Below are 25,900 nucleotides of genomic sequence, written 5' to 3' on the forward strand. Positions count from 1 at the left end.
GTGGGAGATACTAAGGCAAGTGATGAGAAGTATGTCCACTTTTGCCATGAGTTGCTCCAGTCCTGAAGATACTTCAGGTGCAAACTTAGTTTGCTTACACTTGGATAAAGGATTAAACTAAATATATAATTTATAGTCTAACCAAGTGAAAAAACTTCCAACAATGAATCTATGCATCGAGTTTCAATCCCATATAATTCCAGAATTTCAGAACCAATTTCAAGAATTCTGAAGAAATATGATCTAACAGCTACTTATATTCCTATCAATAAAATATCCACATATTTCCCATCATCTAACAAGAGCTCTACTATGTCTATTCCTGGGTGTATACCAAGTTCCATGTGACTGCCATCTTCCCCATTTTGGACAAAACGGAAGCTCTATAGGAAAAAGAACACAACATAATAAGTCTGGATTTGCGCAATATGGAATACAGACAAACCACAACATTCTCTGGTTGTGGTTTGTCTGTATTCCTTCTAGTCTAAAACGTTCCTTCTACACAGATGCAGATATAAATTCAAATGCCTATTCAAAGAGAGTGCTGAGGCCTTACTTCAATACCCTAACTTGAACCGAAATGACTGCATATCCTTGTCAAAAATATGGGAAAGTTTGATCCGAATAACACATTAATATATATATATATATATATATATATATATATATATATATATTTTTTTTTTTTTTTTTTTTTTTAAATACCTTCTAGATACTACATCTGTCTAATGATATCTTTAATATGATTTTATAAATTAAGTTTTTGTATGACATTGTGAACTTATACATGTAATTTATTTCTGCACTCTTATGTTTACATTTCTTCAGTGAAATGATGTCATGATTAGCGATGTAACCTCACGTGGCTCGTTCTAATTTTGAATGATCAATTGTTTTTAAAAGACTGTTTCCTGTCAAGCCACTGATGACAGTTTATTATTTTCAAACTGAAATATCTGGCAATATATTAAATATACTTTTCTTGTGCTAACATGTTGATAATTCTTAAGTGAATAAATAGAGTAGAAGTGAGATGGATGAACAGTGAAATCAAGCAGGCAGTGTTACAAAAGATGTTGTTATGGAGGAGGTATAAGACAGTTTGTAGTGAACAGATGTATGAAGAATACACACTGCAAACCTGAAAAATGACAAGCATGGTTAAAAGAGGAAAGCAGAATATGAGAAGAGATTGCCAGTCAGGTCAAAGCTAATTCAAAGGAATTTTTCTGCTATACAGTTCGCAAGAGTAAAATTAATTGTGGCAGATAATAGTTATGATGCTGCTGGACAGTTATGGTAGCAGAGTAACCATACAAAACGATATAGTGGATTATTTAACAAACACTTTTTCACTGTATATCATACTGTTGTGAATGATTTTATGCAACATGTAGAAGGAAAGGATTAGGAGAATTAAAGGTGAAAGAATCAGAGGTGCATCAAGTATCCTCACCTGGGACACAGGATTTGTTGTTGTTGTCTAGGTATGACAGTGGTGAGATGAGGGAAATTGCAAGGATTATGAATGATATGTTAGCAGAAATGTGTGAGGAGAAAGGAGTGCAGTTTGTTAATGTGAAAAATGAGTTTGAAGAATGAAATGAACCGTATAGGAGCAATGGTCAGCATTTGAGTGGTTTTGGTGTGAGTCGCTCAAAGAGACTGCTGCTGGAAGTTAGAGAAGTGAGTGCAGAGAATGAATCTAATCAAGTGGTAAGCAATGTGGAATAACAAGAGAGTAAGACAGGAGAGACTGAAGAGGTGGTTGTGAATGAAGAAGTGAGCAGCATGATCATAGAGAGTGAAAGAACAGGTGTGCAAGACAGACATGAAAACAGGGAAGCTCAGAGTGGACATAGGAACACAGCGCAAGAAAGGTAGATGCTCTAAGAGGATGTGAATACATGTGTATATAGAAAGGGAAGGGATAACCTGGAATCAAGGGGAAACAGTTGGATCTGAAGAAGGTTCAAAGATGAATAAAGAGAAAAAGAAATGGCTCGAGTCAAGCATGGAGAAGTCACATGAAATAAGTGGTGTCAGTGGAACAAGCTATAGATCCAGTAATAAGCTGCTGTGTTTGTATACCAATGCTAGAAGTATAAGAAACAAGGCGGATGAAATGGTTGCACTAATTGCATCTGTTCACCCAAAGATTGTCGGAATAAGTGAGACATGGTTAGATGAGGACGACATCCTGACAGGAATAGAGATGGAAAGGTATAATGTGTTTCGTGAGGATAGAAGGGGTAAAAAGGGAGGGGGAGTGTTATTGATGATAGAGAAAGAGTAGTCCATACAAAGAGTAGTCGATACAAAGTAGAGATGGAAGAGAGAAATAGTGCCAGTGGTTTTTGAGGCAGTATGGTGTGAAATAGAGGTGAATAGAATGAAATACATAGTTGGATGTTGTCATAGATCTGGTAATGTAGATGGTAATGACTATGAGATGTATAATCAAATTAGCTGAGCAAATGAAAAAAGGGTTATCTTTATGCACGTTAATTATGGCAATGTGGACATGAATGATGATGAGATCGCAACTGGAAGTAAAGAAAATAAATTTCTTGAGTTTTTTAGAGACAACTAACTCAGACAGCATGTAACAGAGGGGACACGAGGATTGAGGATCTTGGATTTGATCATCTCATCAGAGGATGTAATTATAAATGAGGTGTCAAATCACTCTCCAGTTGGTGAGAGTGACCCTGATGTGATTACCTAGCCAGTTGCCAGCAGTGTGAGGACTGCTGTGAGAAAAGGGTATATGTGGAAGTACAAGGCTGGTGATTATGAAGAGGTCAGGAGACAGCTTGCAGGTGTAGCATGGAATGAGGAATTAGCTGGAAAAGTGATCAATGCAGTTTTGAAAATTATGGAGACAACTACTGTGTTTGAATAAAAACTTTAGTTTAATATAAATAAAATCTACATTTGACGTTTCAACCTTTATGTCAGGGTCATCTTCTGGAGCATACAACTATACACAGAAAACAAGCTACACTAAATCAAACAGGTTTGTTAAAGTTACTGACCCGCTACAACAATTGTTGGCCTGACCTCTGGTGAAAAAAAAAAAATACATACATCAATGCTAGAGTCCCATTATTAGTATTATCTTGGTTGGAGACATACGTTGATGCAACAACAAGTCTATGTATCTATATACATATATTAACATCATGATTATACATGTACATTCCAGCCAGTTGGTATGGAATGGTTTCTAATACTAGCTGAAGATTGGCTAGAGTCCTGACTTATGCTGGATCTTATTAATAAGCATGCATGTATTCATACCACCACCCATCACAAAAATATGGAGTAATTAACACCCTTATAAACACAGCCATAACAATTTGCTCTAACCAGCAAGCCCTGAAGAGTAAGAACTAAAAATCATCAGCGACACATTCATAAATAATGGCTATAACAAAAATACTATCAATAAAATACTCCATAAAACATCAACAAAAAGAATCTAGATTACAGTAAAACCATAGCCATCCCATACGTTAAAGGGTTATCGGAAAAAATCAACAGAATCTTACACCATTATAACCTCAATGCCACCTTTAAGCCACCTCTTCTTCTCCCATAGTCCTAAATGAACCATTGGGTCATTCATGGCTGGTAGGTGATACTCTTTGCTAGCCTCCTCCAGTCATCTCGGTCTCTTGTTCTTGATGTCAGTTGAGAAAGGGAGAAATTTGTCCATTTTTTGATGTTATCAGTCCATTTTAATCGAGGTTGGCCCCTAACCCTTGATCCCAGAACGATTCCTTCTAGGGTTTGCTTTGGAATGCCATTAGCCCTCTCCACATGTCCGAACCATTTCATCTGTCTTCTTCTAATGACTGTCAGAATATTTTCCTTTTTCTCCCATCTATTGAATCAATCAGTTTTCGGACATTTTCATTGGTTTCGTGAGCAGTATAGGGAATTCTCAAAAGTGTTCTGTAAGTTTTCATTTCGAAAGACAGGAGTCTCCTCTCATCTTCCTTCAATAAAGTCCAGGCCTCACAACCATACAAAAGGACAGAATTCACCAAGGTGTCAATTAGTCTTAATCTGGTTGTGATTGCTATTCTGTTATCTCCCCACAATGGTTTTAACTTCTGTAAGGCCACGGTTGCCTTAGCAATTCGGTATTTAATGTCGGTTTTTGAACGACCATCTTGACTCAACGTGATTCCTAGATAATTGAACTTCTTTACATTCTCAATTTGCTTATTGCCAATTTGTATCTTTAAGAATTCAATGTCTGATTTTGAGGTTATCATTGTTTTTGTTTTTTGTAGGTTTATGTATAATCAATATTTTTTTAATGTTCCGAAAACACGGCTGGTTATTTCTTGTAATTCTTCTTCACTTTCTGCCAGAAGATCGATATCGTCAGTGAAATGTAAGTTATTTATTCTTAGTCCACCAACTACTATTCCAGTGTCATATTCATAAAGAGCTTCATCTATGACATATTCCAGAAAACAATTAAAAAGAAGAGGGGACAAGATGCATACCTGTCTTACCCCCCGTTCTGCCTGGAACGGTTCACTGTGGTAATTTTTAATTTCAATTCTCATATCAAATGAGGAATAAAGAGATTTAATAATCCTAATGATTTTGTTGTCAATACCATAATGTTCTAAAATTTTCCATCATGCCTCGTGCCATATTGAGTCAAAAGCTTTTTGAAGGTCTAAGAAGTTGTGACAGATTATTTTGTTATGTTTTATGTATTTTTCGCCTAGTATGTGTATTGTAAAAATATGGTCGATTGTACTTCTGGACTTCTGGAAACCTGCTTGTTCATCTGATAGTCTACTTTCTATTTTCTTTTTGATTCTTGACAATAGTATTTTTAACAGGATTTTGCTTGGATGACTAATAAGCCTTATTGTTCTAGAGTTGCTACATTTATGGCTGTTTCCCTTTATAGGGATAGGTACAAGGACAGACATCTGCCAATCAGAAGGCCAAGTCTCTGTGTTCCATATGTCCTGGAATAATTTAGCAAGGTGTCTATGATGTCACCTCCTTCACGTATCAGTTCCACTGTGACACCATCACTTCCTGGTGATTTTCCAATTTTTGAGGAGCTAACTGCTGCAATAACTTCTTCTTTTAATATCGGGTAATCTCCTTCCTCCGAACCTCCTGGCAACATTCCGTCCAAAATATCGTCGGTCAGTTGAGGGTCCTTTTGAAAAAGCTTGGTTGTGTAACATTTCCATCTATCAATTATTTTCTGGTTACCCGTGATAGGAGTTCCATCTTCAACTTCTTTGCTCCAATTAATTGCGGTAAAAGGTTTGGTTAGCTTATTGATAATTTGAAAAGCACTTTTAGAATTATTTTTTATTTAAGTCCTCTTCTATATTTTTGCATTCATCCAATATCCATAAGTTTCTAGCATTTTGATTTCTTTTTTAATAATCTTAGTAATATTTTTATACTGTTCTCTATTATCACCACTATTAATATGAGATTTCAAATATCTTCTTTCGTCGCATAGGTCCAAAATATTGTTGGTTATCCATGGTTTATTTATTCTCCTTTTGTATACAAGGATTTCTTCAGCTGTCTCAGTGAGAAGTATTTGGTTTTAGATTCGATACTATTATGTTTCTTGAAGCTTGTGTCAAAAATTTGTTTTAATTTGTATTTATATTGTGTATTTATTTGGGGATCTTTTAATTTTTCTATATTATATCTTTTACGAGTTGATTTTGTAGGTAATCTTTCCCTCATTTTCATATTCACAGTTGCGATGACCATATTGTGGTCACAGCCAATGTCGGCTCCAGGAAGATGGAGTTTTTAAATCTTGTGCTTACAAGGATAAAGTCAATTTGGTTGTGTGTTTTACCATCAGGGGAAGTCCATGTCCATCTTCTGGAAGGTTTATGGGGAAATAGAGTGTTAGTAATGGTAAGTTCATTTTGTGAGGCAAAACTGATCAATTCAAAACCTCTTTTGTTTGTCTCCCCATAGCCATATGGTCCGACAAATGGGAGATAATCCTTGCTGATGTCTGTTCAATTTTGGCATTCCAATCACCCTGTACAATCAAAAGGTCTTCTCTATTCACTCTGGTGATTGTTGCATTAAGTTGACCATAAAACTCCTCTACTTCGGAGTCCTCGTGATTTGTGGTTGGGGCATAGACCTGTATGATGGTGATATTGAGTGGTTTTCCTCTCAGGCAGACTAGAGCAATTCTGCTATTGATAGGGTTGAATTCCATGACAGAATTTCGTGATGATTTGTGAATCAAAAACCCGACACCTTCCTTTCCGCTGCAGTCACATCCAGAGTAAAAAAGCAAATGTCCTTCATCTGTTGTTAGCTCTCCTGTTTTGGGCCATCAAATTTCAGAAAGTCCCATAACAGTCCATTTATATCTTTTTAGTTCGTGTTGTAGTAATTTGAGTTGACCTGATTGTAGTAGAGTCCTAATATTCCAAGTTCCGGTAATTAAATGGTTGCGGAGTCTGAATCGGGATCCAGTTTTTCCATTATTTTTGTCAGTGATAGTGGTAGCGCCAGTCGCTAACTTCGCATTGCCACCCCTGGAGCTGCTACCAAATGGCAAAACAGACCTTGTTGAACTAGGCGACATCCGAGCCGGCATAGTGTGCTGTGTTAAATTCTTCAATTCTTCGCCATGAATGTTTAATGGACAGTAAATTAAGACAGATGGTGCCAATCTCCTCTTCTGTCTTTGCCTGCTAGCATTTAGCTGGGCATAACGGAATGGCCTTCATGTCTTGGGAGGCCCTACCAGGAGTAATGATACTCTCAACGTGCTTTGCCCATCCCACCCAAGGCCACCCACTCCCCTCGCCACGGTGAGGCAGCATAGCAGGACTTGGGGGGGGGGGCACCTACTAAACTTAAAACCATATTCAACTCCTCTAAGGATCCTCTCTTCCCCTTGGCACATCCTGGAGTCTATTGCATCCACTGCACCTGTAACTTACCGTATAATGGTGAAACAGGACGTACAATCCCTATACGTAAGAAAGAACACATAAGACACATTAAATATAACCATTATGGTGAAGCAGGCCTCTCAGACCACGCACTCAACGCCTTACACCAAATCAACTGGAAAAGCACCTGCTGAAGTCACTGAAGAGCTAAAACAAAAAATTATAGCAACTGCACAGAAAATTAAAAGATATAAAGCAAGAATAAACCAATATGTGCAAAATATGCAATTTCAACAGAACCAAAGTCACTTCTTTCAGTCTCTCCAGAAGAAATACAAATGCAAGCAATCATTCACCAGAAAAAGAAGAAGCACTCAAATTTTGGAAGACAATCTGGGATAATCCTATTGAACACAATAACGATGCCTCATGGATTAAGGAAATAGAATCAGAAATGAAATAAAACAAATGCAAAATGTCATTATCACTAAAAAATGGTCAGCACACAAGCTAGAAAATTAAAAAACTGAGCAATAACAGAACAAAGTTCGTCTTTGCACCTGGCAAAGATGAACTACATGGATTTTTGTTAAAGCATCTAACCAGTCTACATGAACGAATGGCAGAACAATTTAATTATTTGTTGCAGTCAGACTCAGTGGAAGGCTAGATGATATCTGGGCGCACTTTTCTTTTCATGAAAAATAAGGATAAGGATAAAAAAAATCACCCAATAACATATCTACCAACTATGCTTAAGCTGTTCGCTGCAATCACAGCAAATTCCATATACCACTACTTATCAAATAATCAGATTTATCCGATTGAACAAAAAGGCAATTCTCAAAAATCCAAAGGAAAACAAAAGACCAGATCTATATTAATAAAATGATTCTCAGAAATTCGAAAAGACAAAAAACTAACCTTAACATGGCATGGATAGACTATAAGAAAGCATTTGATTCCCTCCCACACTCCTGGATCCTAAAATCACTACAAATATTTGTAATTAAAAACATATGTTCCTTTCTGGTGCTATGAAATCATGGAAAACAACTTTAATAGTGAATAATGAATGAATTGGAGATATTAGCATTAAACATCAAGTAGGTGAGAGTAGCTAAAGAGAGGTATGAACAGCAGTTAGATAATGAAGCCAAAAAGAATCCTAGGGAGTTCTTTCGATATGTAGCCAGCAAAAGAAAGAATGATTATGGAAGGATGACATTAATTGGAGAAAATGGTATAAAGACAGCTGTTGCAGAATGTGTGATGGAGATACTTAATGAGCAGTTCATAAAGATCTTTCAATCTTGTGAATGTGACTTCATGGAGAGGTTGAAAGCAGTTGATGATGGGGAGGAAAGACTGAATGTAAGTGAGCAAGAGGTGTTTGGGGAGTTGAGTAAACTAGATATAAATAAGGCTGTGGGACTTGATAATATATCACGGCGTATTCTGAAGGAATGTGCCAGAGAGTTGACACTTGATTTGACATATTTTTTTAATACGAGTCTTGCACTTGGTCAAGTTCCTAAAGAGTGGAAGGAGGGCAAGATTGTGCCACTTCATAAAGGAGGTGATCGAACTCAAGCATCAAACTATAGGCCTATCTCTGTGTCAGGTGTTGTGGTTAAGTTGTTGGAGAAGCTTGTGAGAACTAGGATCTAGAGTTGGGTTGACAACAATGGTATAATCTTTGATGGACAGCATGGATTTGCTAGAGGGAGGTCATGTTTTAGTAATCTACTTACTTATTACAATAAAGTGACTGCTTCCTTAGACAGAGGAGAAGGATACACAGTAATATATTTGGATTTCGCAAAAGCTTTTGATAGAGTACCTCATGATAAGTTGACAGTCAAACTAGAGCAGATGGGGTTGGATATTAGTGCATTGGATTGGAGACTGGCTATCTGATAGGTGTATGGGGGTGTGATATCCAGGAAAAGGAAAGTCACTAGTGGAGTGCCTCAGGGTTCTGTTTTAGGGCCATTGCTGTTTAACTTGTATATTAATGATATTGGCGAAGATTTGGATGGAGATATTCAGTTGTTTGCAGATGATGCAAAGTTGGGACAAACCATAAAGAGTAGTGAAGATGTTGTGGCCTTGCAAGAAGACTTGAATAAATTGAGTGATTGTGCAAGCAAATGGGGATATAAGTTCAATGTTGCAAAATGTTAGGTTTTAAAATTTGGAAAACAAAGATGGGATGCAGAATTTATGCTTGGTGAGAATATATTGTTGGAAGTAGAGGAAATAAGAGATCTTGGGGTGATAGTGGATAAGGATCTAAAATTTAGGGGACACATTGCCAAAATTGTGATGACAACACAAAGACTTCTGGGAATGATGTGGAGGACACTGATGTGTAGAAATAGGGAGATTCTTGTCCCATTGTATAAGGCTTTGATTAGGGCACATATGGACTATTGTGCCCAGATTTGGTCACCGGGTTTTCAGAAGGATGAAGAGATGTTGGAAAGGGTCCAAAGGAGACTGACTAAGGTAGTTTCTGACCTCTGGAATGTTGAGTATGAGGAAAGATTGAGAAGATGTAATTTGCAGAGTCTGGTGGAGAGAAGGAAGAGGGGAGATATGATCAAGACCTATAAGATGGTAAGGGTTGTTATAAGATCAATGGTGGAGAAGTTCTACGGAGAATAGTGGGAGATAAGGGGAGAACCAGAGATCATCCCTGGTAACTGTATAAAGAGGATGTGAGTAGGGGAGTGAGAGGCAGGTTTTTTTCGTGCAGAGTTGTGAATGATTGGAATGCCTTGCCTGAGAGTGTGGTGTCTGCAAGGAGTTTGAGTGTGTTCAAGACACGGTATGATGAGATGTGTGTGTGTGTGTGTGTGTGTGTGTGAAAAGGTCCTTCCAGATGAGTCTTTGACTCCATGATTCCTACTATTCTTCTGGAAACTGTATATCTTTTGTATATTCAGAAATATAACATTGCCAAAATATAGGCAAGTATTAATTAAACTTTTTATAACTAATATTCTAGTATACATTGTCATTTTCTGAAAAATTAAAAGTTATGTATATCCTTTCATTTCTGTTCTTAACATTCCATCATGCTCAGACAACCATAACAATCCCTTGAGGTCATTCCATCAACAAATACAATCTCTACTCTAGCCCCTATACTACCAAGATTCTCTACTATAGCCACTATAACACACCTCTCTCTCTTTGGTCTGACCATTCCTGTTTTCCTGATCCTGACTCTGATTGCCAGTCTCACCTGTCTCATCCTCACCTTCATGCATTCCCTCACCTTGTCCTGGCTCAACCACATCTTCAATCTCAAATCTATCCATTTTCCAACTGACATGCAGCCCATTTGGGTGATATTCTGCTTTACAAGTACTGTTTGATCATTAGCTATAATAACTTCTTGATTCTGTGAGCCCAACACTAAACCAATTCAAATGCAACCCATTAACTTTAAATCATTCTAACTTTTCTTCAAATTCACTCCATAGATTCACAGATTGAACCCTCTTTGCCTCACACAACTCAACCATCTTGCTATTCATTATCTCTGCTTTCCTTCTGAACTCATAATTTTCATATCTCGGCAACATACTCTATAAAGTTAGATCACATTGTATGAAGAAAATAAAACCTATTGTTTTCTTTTCGAACAATGCTATTATCTTTTACCTCTTACAACAACTTCCTCAAGTCTCTTTTAACATTGCTGATTTCTCCCAATTAAGTTAATTCGACCCACAACTACTACTAATTTATGTGAATTTATTTCTTATAAATAAACCTTTATTTATTTTTGTTAATGAAGGGTGCCACAAAATTTTTGATATTTTCTTTAGAATGTCATGTAGTCAAAAAAAGGTTAGAAGTATACGAATGGACCAGTTCTTTAGTAAATAACATAAAAGTCTTGCTGTTACCTCCCATCATGAATTAAGGTGATTGTCCTAATGCAAAAGTGGCTTTCCTGCCAAATGAAAGTGTTGTTACAAAATCTATAAAGTTAAATCACATTGTATGAAGTAAATAAAACCTATTTTGTTTTCTTCAAAATATACTTAATTTTGGCTTTCACATGACTCCACATTTATACCTTTTCTCCAGGTGGTCCAGAATCTCCGGGTATTCCCATTGAACCTTTTTCACCCTAAAAAAAATATATGAGTTTACATATACTGTCATTTTAAAATATTAAACTACCTAATATGCCTATTAATAAAGTACTTATTTATTATTTTAAAGAAAGAATAATGAAAAAATAAAATAAAGAACTAAACGAAATAATAAAAATTATGTTTAAAAATTATATAATAAAAATAAAAAAATTATGTATATATTAAAAAGGAGACTATCTGACAGGAGAATAATATAGATTACTAGTTTACACCCCACAACAGGGCCGTGCATACAAAAATATAAAAATTCGGCATAAACAAAAATAGTTTGGTAACACACATGGACAGGTTAGAGCATTTGCCTGCAATTAGTACCTTTTCTTCAGGATTTCAACTGGGTAGGCAGTTATTTCACTCTGTCTCATTATAAACCAGGCTGAATCCACCTCACACCACATGTTTGAAGTCATCTGGTGTGAGATGGAATCTAAAAAGATCAATTACATAGTAGGGTGTTGTTACAGACCTGATGGATTGGTTGCTAGTAATGAAGAAATGTATCACCAAATAGAAAAGATGGGCATGAAAAGAGTAATCATAATGGAAAAATTTTCTAAATATTGATTCGGTAGCAGTAAAACCCCATAAGAAGAATGAAAATGAATTCATTAAGCTGTTGCGAGACAACTTCCTCAAGCAGCTTGTGACAGAAGGAACTCGAAATCAAAGAGTGTTAGATTTGAATATAATGTCAGAGGGCATTTCAGATAAAGATGTAACTATTCTGCCTCTAGCTGCTGACAGTTATCATGCAGTACTCACCTGGGAAGCAGGGGCGAATTCTCCATGCTTGTTATGCTTGCTGTGCAAGCTCATTACTTGAGAAAGAAGTAATATTTATTTGTTAATAAATGCATGCATTTATAAGTATTCCATTTAGGCTTTTATTTTTTAGACAGAAGACATCTTAAGCTTGTGGGGCAATAATTGAGCTTTTGTTGCGTGTGTGTGACGAAGGCTGATGCCTGCTCGTCTAGCCAAGGTTACCTTGTCTTGCTCGGTTGTGGGAACTTCCAGGGCCTCGCTGCAGCACTGCTCCCTTGACGTCGTCTTAAACACAGGCCATACGCAGTCAAAGTAGCTCTAGGCAGTGAGCTTCAGCCAGCCTTTACAAGTGTGCGTGTTGCTTGGGAAAATTAAATTACAACCAACTTTTTATGACAATGTTATTGACAAGTTCATAAAGAAGAACCGTAGGGTAGAATTTGTATTCAAGTAGCTAAATTGAAAAAGATAGAATATCATTTGTAAAATAAATGTTGTATTTGTATGATTAAATGTACATAAATTTCTAAATACAGTATATAGTTTTAAATGGTCAGTAATGCTTTATTCCACTAATCAGACATCAATCACACCTCTCACTCCCTGAATGATAACAAGAGCAAGCGTGAATTTCAAGACCAGCATTAGCCACTGCTGGGAAGTGATTAAGTTTATGAATGTTCCATTCAAAAAAAGGTTACATGCTGAACTACAAAGGAAATTATGACCAACTGAAGAGAATGCTGAGTTCAGTGGAATGATATCGGTTGCTGGATGGGACAAATATCGACACTGGATGGAAGCATTTAAAAAATACTTAAATGATGCAATATCAGAATGTGTCCCAAGAGTTCAAAGAATAAATAGGGCAGGAGGCAAATGGATGTGTAATCTTATTAAGCAAGAGATTCGTAAGAAAAGGATGATGTGGAAGGAATACCATGTGCATAAGGATGATGTCCTTATGCACATGTTATGAAAATTATAAACAAACTAGAAGAATCACAACTGTAGTATGGAAAGCTAAGTCTGAATATAAAAAGAAACTGGCTCTGCAATCTAAAAACAACCCACAAGAATTCTATCAATATGATGAAAGTAAAAGAAAGAATAAATATGAACAAATAACTCTTCTAAATGCAGATGGTGGAAGGATGAAAGATGTAGACGATGATGTTCAACTAATGAGTGCCCATTTTGTTAAAAACTATCAACCTAGTGTTAAATTGTGAATGAAGATATTTGAGAATTATAATACTTCATTCACATTTAACATAATCTGCCATAACTTAAGCAACACTTGTAAATATTGTTTGATGTTAATCTCTTGCTTGTAAATTAATATTCATATAATTACTTTGAGTTTGTTTATTATTATTTAATTATTTAATCTAGAATATGTATTAGTACTGAAAGAACTCTGTATTAACATGTCATTCAATTTATTTTATTTATTCCTGTGTTAATGTTGTAAGAAGATGTGCATATATATTGTAAGAATTTGTATTTATCATATTTAAATGTATTTTATGTGAATTATGGATTATTTCTTTATTTGTTATTTCTAAAAGAGAATGTAAATTATTATTATTATTATTATTATTCAGGCCTCCATGGAGTCGAAAGACTCATCGTGGGAGGTCCTTCCTAAGAACATAAAGTCTGTCAAGACTCATCAAGGGGAGATCCCTCCTAAGAAACACAAAGTCTATCATACCACTCCTTAAACTCATTGACCGTTCTCGCTCTCACCACTCCATCAGGCAATGCATTCCACGGTTCAACTACCCTCCACGCAAAGAAACCACTCCTTACCCTCTTGCTCACAGTTTCCTTTCGTAACTTCCAGGGATGGCCTCTTGTCATCACTCCTTCCCGCTGATCAACCAAGCGAAAGAACTCCCCAGTGTCAACCCTGTAACCACCTCTCAACAGTTTAAAAGTCTCAATCATATCACCTCTCCTTCTTCTATCCACCAAACTCTGCAGTCCACATTTCTTCAGCCGATCCTTATAACTATCCTTGTACAGTCCTGAAACCATCTCTGTCATCTGTCTTTGTATCCTTTCCACAGTTAATTTATCCCCTTCAAATCCTGGGGACCAAATCTGAGAACAATAGTTCTGATCAGAGACTTATACAACGGAATGATAACCCTTTTATCTCTGCAGGTCAGTGTCTTTCTCATAAATCATCTGTGTTACCTTCACCACCTTTACAATATGTCCCCTAAATTTCAGGTTTCTATCAATCATCAACCCCAGATCTCTTGTCTCCAATACTTCCTCCAGTACAACTCCTTCCATAGAGAATGCAGCATCCCATCGATGTTTCCCAAACCTCAAGACCTTACATTTTGCTGCATTAAACCGACATCCCCATTCATTTGCCCATCTATCTAGCTTATTCAAATCTTCTTGGGCTACCACATCTGCACTATTACTAATAATCCTTCCTAGATTCACATCAACCGCAAACAACTGAATATCCCTTTGCAATCCACTGGCGATGTCATTGATATAAAGGTTAAACAATATAGGTCCTAGTACTAAGCCCTGTGGGACCCCACTTGTAACCTTCTGCCTCCTTAAAACTGCTCCACCATACACAACTCTCTGATACCTATCAGACAGCCAATCCTGAATCCAGTTGACCAATCTGACATCCAGACCCACGTGCTGCAACTTAAATATCAGCTTATCATGTGGCACCCTGTCAAATGCCTTTGCTAAGTCTAAGAAAATTGCAGTATATGCCTTTCCCTCATCAAATGTTCTTATAACTTTATTATAAAAGGCTAGCATATTGCTAAAACAAGAGCACCCTTTCAAATCCATGTTGACTCTGACAGATAACATTACCCTGATCTGCCCAATGTTGTATACAGTCCCTCACTACTTTCTCCAAGATCTTAACAACTACTGATGACAAACAGACTGGCCTATAATTAGACACTTCCAATCTGTTACCATCCTTATGCAATGGCACTATCTTACCTTCCTTCCATTCCCTGGGCACCTTTGCCAAAGCCAGACTTTCATTGAAAATCCAGGTTAAAGGCACTGTCAGTTCCCTAGCACATTCTCTCAAAACTCGTGGTGAAATACCATCCAGTCCCACAGCTTTATTGACATCCAGAGTACTCAATATTTGAAATACACTCTCCTCCTATACCTCTAAACCTTGAACCTGCCCAATAACTCTAGTATTAAAACTCATTCCTCAAGGATGAAATACTCCAATAAAGTGTTCATTGAACAATTCCGCTATGTCCTCTGCATCAGTCACTCTATTCCCATTTTTATCCCACAATATCATTCTTCCACAGTCATTTCTCCTCCTACTGGCCACATTGCTAAAAAATTCCCTAGGATGACCCCTCACTTTACTCCAAATTTTGTCCTTTCTTTGGATCCTAGGAACAATCTCCTCTCATATTCCAGTTTCACTTTCCTTACCACACTAGTCACTCTTCTGGCCTGTGTCTTATATTCTTCATGCATCTTCTCTTCACCTGTCTCCTTATATCTCTTCCATAGCCTCTTTTTCGCATGCAATTCCTGTTTAATATTGTTTGTCATCCACTTCACTCCAAATTGTGTCCTCTTCTTCACTCATGGTATACAACTTACCATTGCTGCTAACAAATATTCTTTCACAATTTCCCATGCACTAATGATATCCCGGCCTTCCAATTCCTCCCTCCATGAAACTTCCCAAAGTTGACGTCTAAGACTATTATAATCACCTGCTTTATAATTCCACATAAGTTCCCATCTCTTTGATACTCCTGCATGTCTATTCATTTTCCAAGTCAAAACCATATGGTCACTCTCTCCAACTGGTGAGAGAGATGTCATCTCAGTTATTATCAACTCTTCTGATGCTATAACCAAATCCAAAACTCTTGAACCTCTTGTTCCTGCTGTTACATGTTGCCTAAGACATTTGTCCCTCAAGAATTCTAGAACTTCCATTCCCCTATTGCTACATGCATCTTCCTCTCTCCAATTTATACTACTGTGGTTAAAATCCCCCATAACAATCATTCTTCTTGCACTTGCCAAACTTAGCTGTCTAAACATCTCCTGGTCCCCATCCTCTGTGCTCCTGGGTCTGTAGCAACACCCCACTAAATATCCTGTCTTGCCTACCTCTACCTCACACCATATGCTCTCAAAATCATTTGTCTCACTTCCTTCCAAAGCTTCCACTCTTAGAGGACATAGGTCATCACTTATCATAAGCAGTACCCAACCACCACGCTTTCCCCTCCTATCCTGATGAAAAATGCTATACCCAGTGACTTCTATTCCTGTTATTATATCCCCTTCTGTCAACCATGTCTCAGTGATCCCAATAACTTTGTGTTCCCAATAAATATGTCGAATTCAGCTGATATGATTTTATGTAATTCTTCTGTTTGAATTTGATTGGCTAGTAAAGGAGAAACGGAGTTGTTTAAAGTTAGTGCGTGCTTAGAGCGTGAACAGCTATGATATGGAGAGAAGCCTGTAGATGTAAGCTGAACTGGCTAGAACCGGATTTTGGTGGGAAGAATAAACACAGTTAATTGGAAAACGAAAGTAAAGATGAGGAGAGAGCTTAGGGACAGCAAAGAGACTGGTTGTGAGTAATGAAAGGCGAGTTGAGATATGAGGAAAAATCTACAAGGAAAGGATCAGGAATAAATAGGCATTAGAAACTACCTCTATGGAATTCTGATATTACGATAGATTCCTAATAATTAGAGGAAGAAAGCTGCAGAGCTGAAGTCAATACATAGTGGAAGATAAGGAATTAGTACGTGATGTAAATCTAATGTGTCAAGACTTATGTAGCTCTGTGTTTAATATTTCAGTTTACATAGTAAAGATTTCTTTGAATTGTGTTTCCTCATGGTAATTAGCTAACAGGAATTTTGAAAATGTGCCTAAGTGAATTCAATGAGCAGAAGTTGTAACCAGGTAAGACTCATCCTTTTTACATCCAGTGTGAAGCAAATGAAAGTTAATTCTGCCAAATATATATTAACCCTAGCTGTGGCCTTTAACTATAAATAGTCGAAAGAATGAAGCACTAAAGTGTTTCCCTCTTGAATTAATAACTGCTTTGTGATTCAGTTAAGTGTTTATAGACAAGAAGTGAATTAGAGAATGGCAACTATAAAAATATTTATTGTGAATTCTGGAACTTTGAATTGTGAGAACTATTTTCTATTAATTGGCAGAATATAGAGAACTGAGAGTTGAATGTTTGATACCTGATGCATTGTATCTATTCTAAGCACTAGGACTAAATCGATGTGTAGATGACTTGATTTGTCTCATAGAATAGAAACAAGTTGTGATTGAAATGCTTATCTCTTGATTAATAAGATCTAAGATTTTTGGCTTTAATCTTAAAACCTAACTGAATAGCTACCTATATCTCAGATATATTTTGGATTTGTTCAATTGCATTATCTTGTTTAGAAAGTTATACTTAGATGTAGATGTTATATAACCCTGCATTAAATGTTTTGTTTTATTGAATTCAATTTGATGTTTGCCTGATTTCCTTTCATTGCACTGTTCATAAAAAAATTTTTGGACCTTGCGGAAGCCTTAAAAGATAATATTAACCTCGGCCTGTAGAAAAGTGAGATTGCAAACGTTAGTTGATGATTGATTCCTCTATATTATATAGAGTAATCTGAATATAAGGTGGCACAGGATAATATAAATTTCTTTATATTCGGATCAGTATCAATCAACATCTGACAAATAAAAAACGGAATTTAATGAAGTAAGGATAAGTTCAACTAACCATCATAATTGGATCAAGTCAGCAAAATAGGACGGCACAACACTAGTGTATACAACATTGAGTTCACTGCTACCTCTTCAATGGATGAAGAAACTCTAGTGTATAAGGATGAGGTGTTAAAAGAGTGTTCAGCTGACCTGGCTATTCCTTTGACCAGGCTATATAATTTGAGTCTCAGAACAGGAAAGATTCTGCAGATACTAATTAGTCAATAGCTGGATATATCAGTTTTCGTACAACCCTTGTGCAAAGAAGGGCTTGCATTCAGAAATGGGTTGACAGTGAATCTCTACTTTGCAATGAAGAGCACGAGTTTACCAAGGGAAGGTCATGTTTTCGCAACTTGCTCACATTCTATAATAATATTACCATTGAAATAGATGAACTAACGGATACACTAATAAACCATGGGTACACAATTTGTGCAGTGGGTAGGCTAATTTTTTTTTCAATTTTTATCAATGATACATATATATATTTGAAATTGTTATTTATTTTTAGATTTTCTGGGAAACCCTGCTGTCAGTATGTCAGTAAAGCTGTGGGACTGGATGGTATTTCACCACAAGTTTTGAGAGAATGTGCTAGGGAACTGACAGTGCATTGCCTTTGACCTGGCTTTTCAATGAAAGTCTGGCTGCTGGAAAGGTGCCCATGGAATGGAAGGAAGGTAAGATAGTGCCATTGCATAAGGGCAGTAGCAGACTGGAAGTGTCTAATTATAGACCAATTTGTGTGTCATCAGAAGTTAGTAAGATCTTGGAGAAAGTAGTGATGGACCATATACAGCACTGGGCAGATGAGGGTAATGTTATCTGTGTGAGTCAACATGGATTTGTGAAGGGGTGCTCTTGTTTTAGCAATATGCTAGCTTTTTATGATAAAAGTGCAAGAGCATTAGATGAGGGAAAGGCATATACTGCCATTTTCTTAGACTTAGCAAAGGCATTTGTCGGGGTGCCACATGATAAGCTGATATTTAAGTTGCAGCACATAGGTCTGGATGTCAGATTGGTCAACTGGATTCAGGATTGGCTGTCCGATAGGTAACAGAGAGTTGTGTATGGTGGAGCAATATCAAAGAGGCAGAAGGTTACAAGTGGGGTGCCATAGGGCTCAGTACCGGGACCTATATTGTTTAACATTTATATTAGTGATTTCAAGGGGATATTCAGTTGTTTGCAGATGATGCGAAGCTGCAAAGGATTATTAGTAATAGTGCAGATGTGGCAGCCCTGCAAGAGGATTTGAATAAGCTAGATAGATGGGCAAATGAATGGGGGGTACCAGTTTAATGCAGCAAAATGTAAGGTCTTGAGATTTGGGAAACATTGTTGGGATGCTGAATACTCTATAGGAGGAGTTATACTGGAGGAAGTAGGGGAGACAAGAGATTTGGGGTTGATAATTGATAGAAACCTGAAATTTAGGGGGCATATTGCAAAGGTGGTGAAGGTAACACACAGGATTGCTGCAATAATGAGAAAGACACTGACTTGCAGAGATAAAACAGTTATCATTCCGTTATATAAGACCCTGATCAGACCACACTTGGACTACTGTTCTCAGATTTGGTCCCCATGATTTGAAGGGGATAAATTAACTATGGAAAGGGTACAAAGACAGATAACAAAGATGGTTTCAGGACTGTACAATGATAATGATGAGAATCGTCTGAGGGAATGTGGACTGCAGAGTTTGGTGGATAGAAGAAGGAGAGGTGATATGATTGAGACTTTTAAACTGTTGAGAGGTGGTTACAGGGTTGACACTGGGGAGTTCTTTTGCTTAGTTGAACAGCGGGAAGGAGTGATGACAAGAGGCCATCCCTGGAAGTTACAAAAGGAAACTGTGAGCAAGAGGGTGAGGAGTGGTTTCTTTGTGTGGAGGGTGGTTAAACCATGGAATGCATTGCCCGATGGAGTGGTGAGAGTGAGAACGGTCAATGAGTTCAAGGAGTGGTATGATAGACTTTGTGTTTCTTTGGGGGGGGGGAATCTCCCCTCGATGATCTTGATAGACTTTGTGTTTCTTAGGAAGGACCTCCCATGATGAGTCTTTTGACTCCATGGAGGCCTGAATAATAATAATAATAATTATAAAAATCAAAATTCTCTTCCCACTGCTGACAGGTGGTGGGTATTATAAAAAAATAACCTGCTCTCTTGTAAGTAATGGAATGCTTAATTTACATAATCTGTTCCAAATACACAGGGAAAGAAGGCAGCTATAGAATGCATGCGCTACTGTTTCCAATCAGTAACAGATGTCACAGATTGGATCCTCAATGTTAAAGCACCTCCCTTTGATGGTATTGACTGGAAGGCAGCCATGTGCAATTCTCCAAGCAAGATCCCTCCTGCTAAGGTACCCTTGGAACTTCATCAAGTTATGAAACAAAATATTATTATCAGTACCCAACTGTGGAACTTTGCAGCAAAAGAGATTAAAAGATTTCTTTATACCAAATGTTACTTTTCTTAATGGAAAGAATGTCAATTCTGGAGTGTTTTAGTAGTCTTAGAGTTAAGCACAGAGTGTTGTAGTATTCATTGTATACTACATAATGTATATTCATTATGTAGTATACAATCTCAGCTTTTAAACCTTTATAAACTCCACACAGGGGAAGATAAAAACGCAGGTAGTACCGAAGTAGGTCTGCACATGTGTGATTACTTTGCAATATTTTATGGATTTCTGAAGCTGTTATGATTAAATAGCAGAATTTTAAGACTGGAAGTCCAAGTCCTCCACACTAGGTTAATAGTAGCAAAAATTCCTTTTTAACTTCTTGATATCAGCTGGACCAAAAAAAATTCAGAGGTTTACAATAATATAATTGCTTTTCTTCAGCTTCTGTGATGTCTGTAATATTTATTATGTAAAACTCAGCAGGAAAGATTATGGTTTTGATTACTATAGCTTTAAAAGAAAAGGAGAGTGGATCTATTTTACAGTCTTCTAACATTTCAATGTTCTTGTATATAAGTTCTTGAACTGGTAATATTAGGTAAGTGGAGAAGGGAATTCCAAGTCTAATGAGGGGGTTCTCTCTTAGGGGCTAGTCCAAAAGGAATGTCTCCAAGATCCCACTTTCCATAAACTTTTCATTTTGTCTTGTCTGCATTAATAATGAATCCACTGCTTTATTGAGGTGAAAAAGTAAAGGGATGCTCATCATAGGCCTACAGTAGTTAGCATAGGGTGTAGCAGAACCTGATAGTATTAGGAGAAAGAAAGACAGATAGATAGCATGACAGAGAGAAAAGGCCTCAGCTCTTATATATCATCATATAACCAAAGGCTATCAGTTTTTTTTTAACCAACCTCATATAGATGAACAACCAAAAAACCAATTGAAACTAAAGCGCAAAGATGACTGATACATAAGTGGTTAGCCCCATCTGGGTTAACTGCCTTGAGTTGACCTTCTCTGTCTGGGATTGCTCTCCAGTCATCCCTGCCATTCACCATAAGACTACAATTAAGAGGATGGAACTATTTAAAAAACTTCTCATAGCAAGAATAGACAGAATTTTATCTCCCCCTGGTGAATATTGCATAATGTGGGTGGTCTATGATAAATTTGATATTTCCAAGAATGCTTCTTTCTAAATACAAAAAACGTCTGACTAAACAATAAAATTTCCACAATAAAATATTATAAAGCATTTGGATGTCATATTGCCAGTTTTCAAATACATGTTTTTTTCTAACCCTCCATAAATGATATTTTAATTCATTAATTATAAAAATCAAAATTCTTTACCCATTGCTGACAGGTGGTAGGCATTGTAACAAAAATAACCTGTTCTGTTGTAAACAGTGGCATGCCCAACACATTACATAATCTGTTCTAAATATGCAGAGCAAGAAGACAGCTGTAGAATGCATGTTCTACTGTTTCTAATTGGTAACAGATGTACAGATTGGATTCCCGACATTCAAGTATCTCCATTTGATAGCATTGACTGGAATACGATCATGCAATTCTCCAAGCAAAATCCTTCCTGTTAGGGTACGCATGGCACTTCATCAAGTTACGAAACAAAATATTGTTGCCGGTACCCAACTGCGGAACTTCACAGAGAAAGAGATTAAAGATTTCTTTATGCCAAATTTTACTTTTTTTAATGGAAAGAATGCAATTCCAGAGTGTTTTAGCAGTCTTAGAGTTAAGCACAGTGTTGTAGTATTCAGGAACAATCTCAGCTTTTGGACCTTTTTAATCATTAACTCCAAACAGGAGAAGATGAAAACCCAAGTAGCACCAGACAAGGTGTGCACATGTGTGATTATAATTCTAGTAGCAAGGATTATACATTGGTCAAACATAACTGGTAATTAGCTTACGGAATTAACAATGCATATAAACGATATTAATTAAAGGCAACTTTAATGAATAACTTCAATATTTCGCCAAAGTCACGTTGCCATCTTCAGGAACATAAAAATATGGTATGTGCATGCAGGCACTAACAAAAGCAAATGAGGAAGAAGGCAAGAAACTAATATTGTTCCTAAAGTCTAATGGTGCCCTCTGGCAGGCTAATTTGGTTGTCTTAGCCATTGGGCTGAAGTTCTCATAATGCAAGTCTCCCAAATTTGGGGTAGTTTCATACACCCAAATTTGTTGAGGTTTGGAACGTTTTTTAGAGCTGCTGATGATTCTTTGAATGATCGTTCGTACTTAAACTTGCTGTGGTGTATTATTTTAGTTTTCTTCCAACAAATTCTATGGTGGGTATCTAAGGCATGGTCCATAAACCCAGAGTGGCTGTACTGGTGAAACCAGATGTAGTCTTTGTGTTCTGAAATCCTGATATTTGCTGTCCTGCCTGTTTGGCCAAAGTAGGACAATTTGCAGCTGCAAGGAACCTGGTATACACCAAGTAGGTCTAGGGGAAGTGGCTGGTCTTTGGTACAGCAGATAAGGGATGCCAACTTTTTAAATGGTCTATAACAAGACCATATAAAAAGTTTATCACCATCCCCTACATCCAGGTCATATTTTTTGAGGATATTGGTTATTTTCTCAGAGGTGCCCTGGATGTAGGGAATGGTGATAGATTTGGTATAATCTTTATTGTGGAGGGGGGGGGTTTACTGGTTTTAGTATTTTTTGGGGGTTATAGCCATTAGCTAAGAAAGCGTTGAGGATGTGGCTTAGTTCAGTGGTTAGGGCATTGTCATCTGAGCAGATTAACTTTGCCCTGTTATATAGTGTTTTTATAACCCTGTATTGTTGTGAGGGGGGGGGGAATGCTGGTGAATGTATCTGAAAGTATGGGTGGGTTTTCTGTAAACAGAGAAAACCAAAGATCCATCAAGCTGGTGGGTGATTAAAGTGTCTAGGAAGGGGAGGATGTTGTTTTCCTCTTTTTCTAAGGTGAACTGGACTCTGGGCTGTTGGTTGTTTAAGTGTGTTAGGAAGGAGTGGAGTGTATCTGAGCCATGTGGCCAAATAGCAAACACATCATCCACATATCGAAGCCAAATAGTGGGTTTTTGTGGGGCAGAGTTTAAGGCTTTCTCTTCAAAGGTCTCCATAAAGAAATTGGCCAAGGGTGGGGAAAGTGGTGAACCCATGGATGTCCCCTCTATCTGTTTGTAGAATTTTTCTTGCCAAACGAAATAGCTTGAGTTCATTGTGAACTGAAATAGGGCTGAGATATTGGGAGGAAACTTGGCTTGGATGAGCTCTAGGGTTTCTTTGAGTGGGACATTAGTGAATATGGAGGAGATGTCAAAACTGACCATTATGTCAGTGTGTTGGAGTGAGAGGTTTTTTATACTGGCTTTAAAGTGGGCTGAGTTTTTTATGTGTGATGGTGTGTTGCCAGTATAGTGTGTGAGCGTTTTGGCTAAATGTTTGGCTAATTTATATGTGGGGGGAATCAATGCCATCCACTATGGGACGTAATGGCACATTTTGTTTATGTATTTTTGGGAGTCCATATAATCAGGGGGGTTGAGTTATAAGGTTTTAGTTTGTTAGTGACTTCCACAGGCCAAGAAGTGACTTTCTTAAGGAGTCTGTGGAGAGTTCTAATCTGAGAGCCGGTAGGATTATATTCAATAGGGAGGTAAGTAGTATGGTCTAGTACTAATGCATTAAGCTTACCTTTGTAGTCCTTTTGATTGAGCACCACAGTGGTGTTACCCTTATCTGCTTTGGTGATTACTATTTTTTTGTTTTTCTTCATTTCTAGAAGAGCTGTATATTCGTCTTTGGAAAGTTGGTTTTTGGAGGTTTTTCTTTGGTGAGAACACTGGCTACATCCAGTCTGACATTATTGGCGATATGGTTAGGAAGGTTGCGAATCCCACGTTCTATTTGGATCATGATTTCCTCAGCAGGTATTCTTTTAGGAGCTAGGGCGAAATTGTGGCCACGTGAAAGTGCAGTGAGTGCTTCAGGCTTTAAAACTACAGACGAGAGGTTGACTACAGTGTTGAGTGGTGGCGGTGGTAAGGAAGTAGTATTCTTTATCAGGTTTTCGTATTTTTTCAGGTGCCGACTACGTATTTTTTCGAATTCTTTTCTTGCCGAAGTGCATGAGACATCATAAAGAATCGTCCAAAGATCATGGCCAAGTATATCTGAAAGCACTTCTTCTAGCACCCATAATGATTTGTTTCCGTCGGCAAGGAGAACACGCATCGTGGTAATTTATTCTCTTAATAGGGCAAAGCTAGTGCGATTATAAATACAGAGAGCTTTCAATGAAGTAAAACAGTGCTTAAATTTAACGCAATTAGGGATTACCTTGTTATTCCGGCAGCATTTTAGGAACATCCCACACCATCACACATAAAAAACTCAGCCCACTTTAAAGCCAGTATAGAAAACCTCTCACTCCAACACACTGACATAATGGGCAGTTTTGACGTCTCCTCCCTAGTCACGAATGTCCCACTCAAAGAAATCCTAGAGCTCATCCAAGCCAAGTTTCCTCCCAATATCTCAGCCCTATTTCAGTTCACAATGAACTCAGGCTATTTCGTTTGGCAAGGAAAGTTCTACAAACAGATAGAGGGGACAGCCATGGGTTCACCACTTTCCCCACCCTTGGCCAATTTCTTTATGGAGACATTTGAAGAGAAAGCCCTAAACTCCGCCCCACAAAAACCCACTATTTGGCTTCGTTATGTGGATGATGTGTTTGCTATTTGGCCACATGGCTCAGACACACTCCACTCCTTCCTAGCACACTTAAACAACCAACACCCCAGAGTCCAGTTCACCTTAGAAAAAGAGGAAAACAACACCCTCCCCTTCCTAGACACTTTAATCACCAGCAATCCCCCCCCCCTCACAACAATACAGGGTTATAAAAACACTATATAACAGGGCAAAATTAATCTGCTCAGATGACGATGCCCTAACCACTGAACTAAACCACATCCTCAACACTTTCTTAGCCAATGACTATAACCCCCAAAAAATCCAAAAACTACTAAAACCAGTAAACCACAACCCCTCCCCCCTCCACAATAAAGATTACACCAAATCTATCACCATCTCCTACATCCAGGGTGCCTCTGAGAAAATAACCAATATCCTCAAAAAATATGACCTGACTTCTTGTTATAGACCATATAAAAAGTTGGCATCCCTTATCCACTCTACCAAAGACCAACCACTTCCCCTAGACCTACCTGGTGTATACCAGGTCCCTGGCACCTGCAAATTGTCCTACTTTTGCCAAACAGGCAAGACAGCAAATATCAGGATTTCAGAACACAAAGACTACATCTGGTTTCACCAGTACAGCCACTCTGGGCTGGCAGACCATGCCTTAGATACCCACCATAGAATTCGTTTGAAGAAAACTAAAATAATATACTGCAGCAAGTTTAAGTACGAAAGATTATTCAAAGAATCATCAGCAGCTCTAAAAAACGTTCCGAACCTCAACAAATTTGGGTGCATGAAACTACCCCAAATTTGGGAGACTTACATTATGAGAACTTCAGCCCAACGGCCAAGACAACCAAATTAGCCTGTCAGAGGGCACCATTAGGACTTTAGGAACAATATTAGTTTCTTGCCTTCTTCCTCATTTGCTTTTGTTAGTGCCTGCATGCACATACCATATTTTTATGTTCCTGAAGATGGCAACATGACGTTGGCGAAATATTGAAATTATTCATTAAAGTTGCCTTTAATTAATATCCTTTATATGCATTGTTAATTCCGT

The 25,900-nt window shown here is 37.6% G+C and overlaps 1 protein-coding gene across 1 annotated transcript in view; it reads right to left on the reverse strand.

The window, feature by feature from the left end:
• The window catches only part of LOC150098029 (uncharacterized), a 995,665-nt gene that overhangs the window by 680,449 nt on the left and 289,316 nt on the right, over positions 1 to 25,900 (reverse strand). The window contains exon 16 of the mRNA XM_090406661.1: positions 11,038 to 11,091. Within this exon, the coding sequence (XP_090262787.1) occupies positions 11,038 to 11,091 (54 nt within the window). The remainder of the gene's footprint in view (positions 1 to 11,037; positions 11,092 to 25,900) is intronic.

Source organism: Typopeltis vanoorti, chromosome 16, assembly GCF_054136105.1.
Source record: "Typopeltis vanoorti isolate ZY-2024b chromosome 16, IOZ_Tvanoo_1.0, whole genome shotgun sequence".
NCBI classification, from domain to species: Eukaryota; Metazoa; Arthropoda; class Arachnida; order Uropygi; family Thelyphonidae; genus Typopeltis; species Typopeltis vanoorti.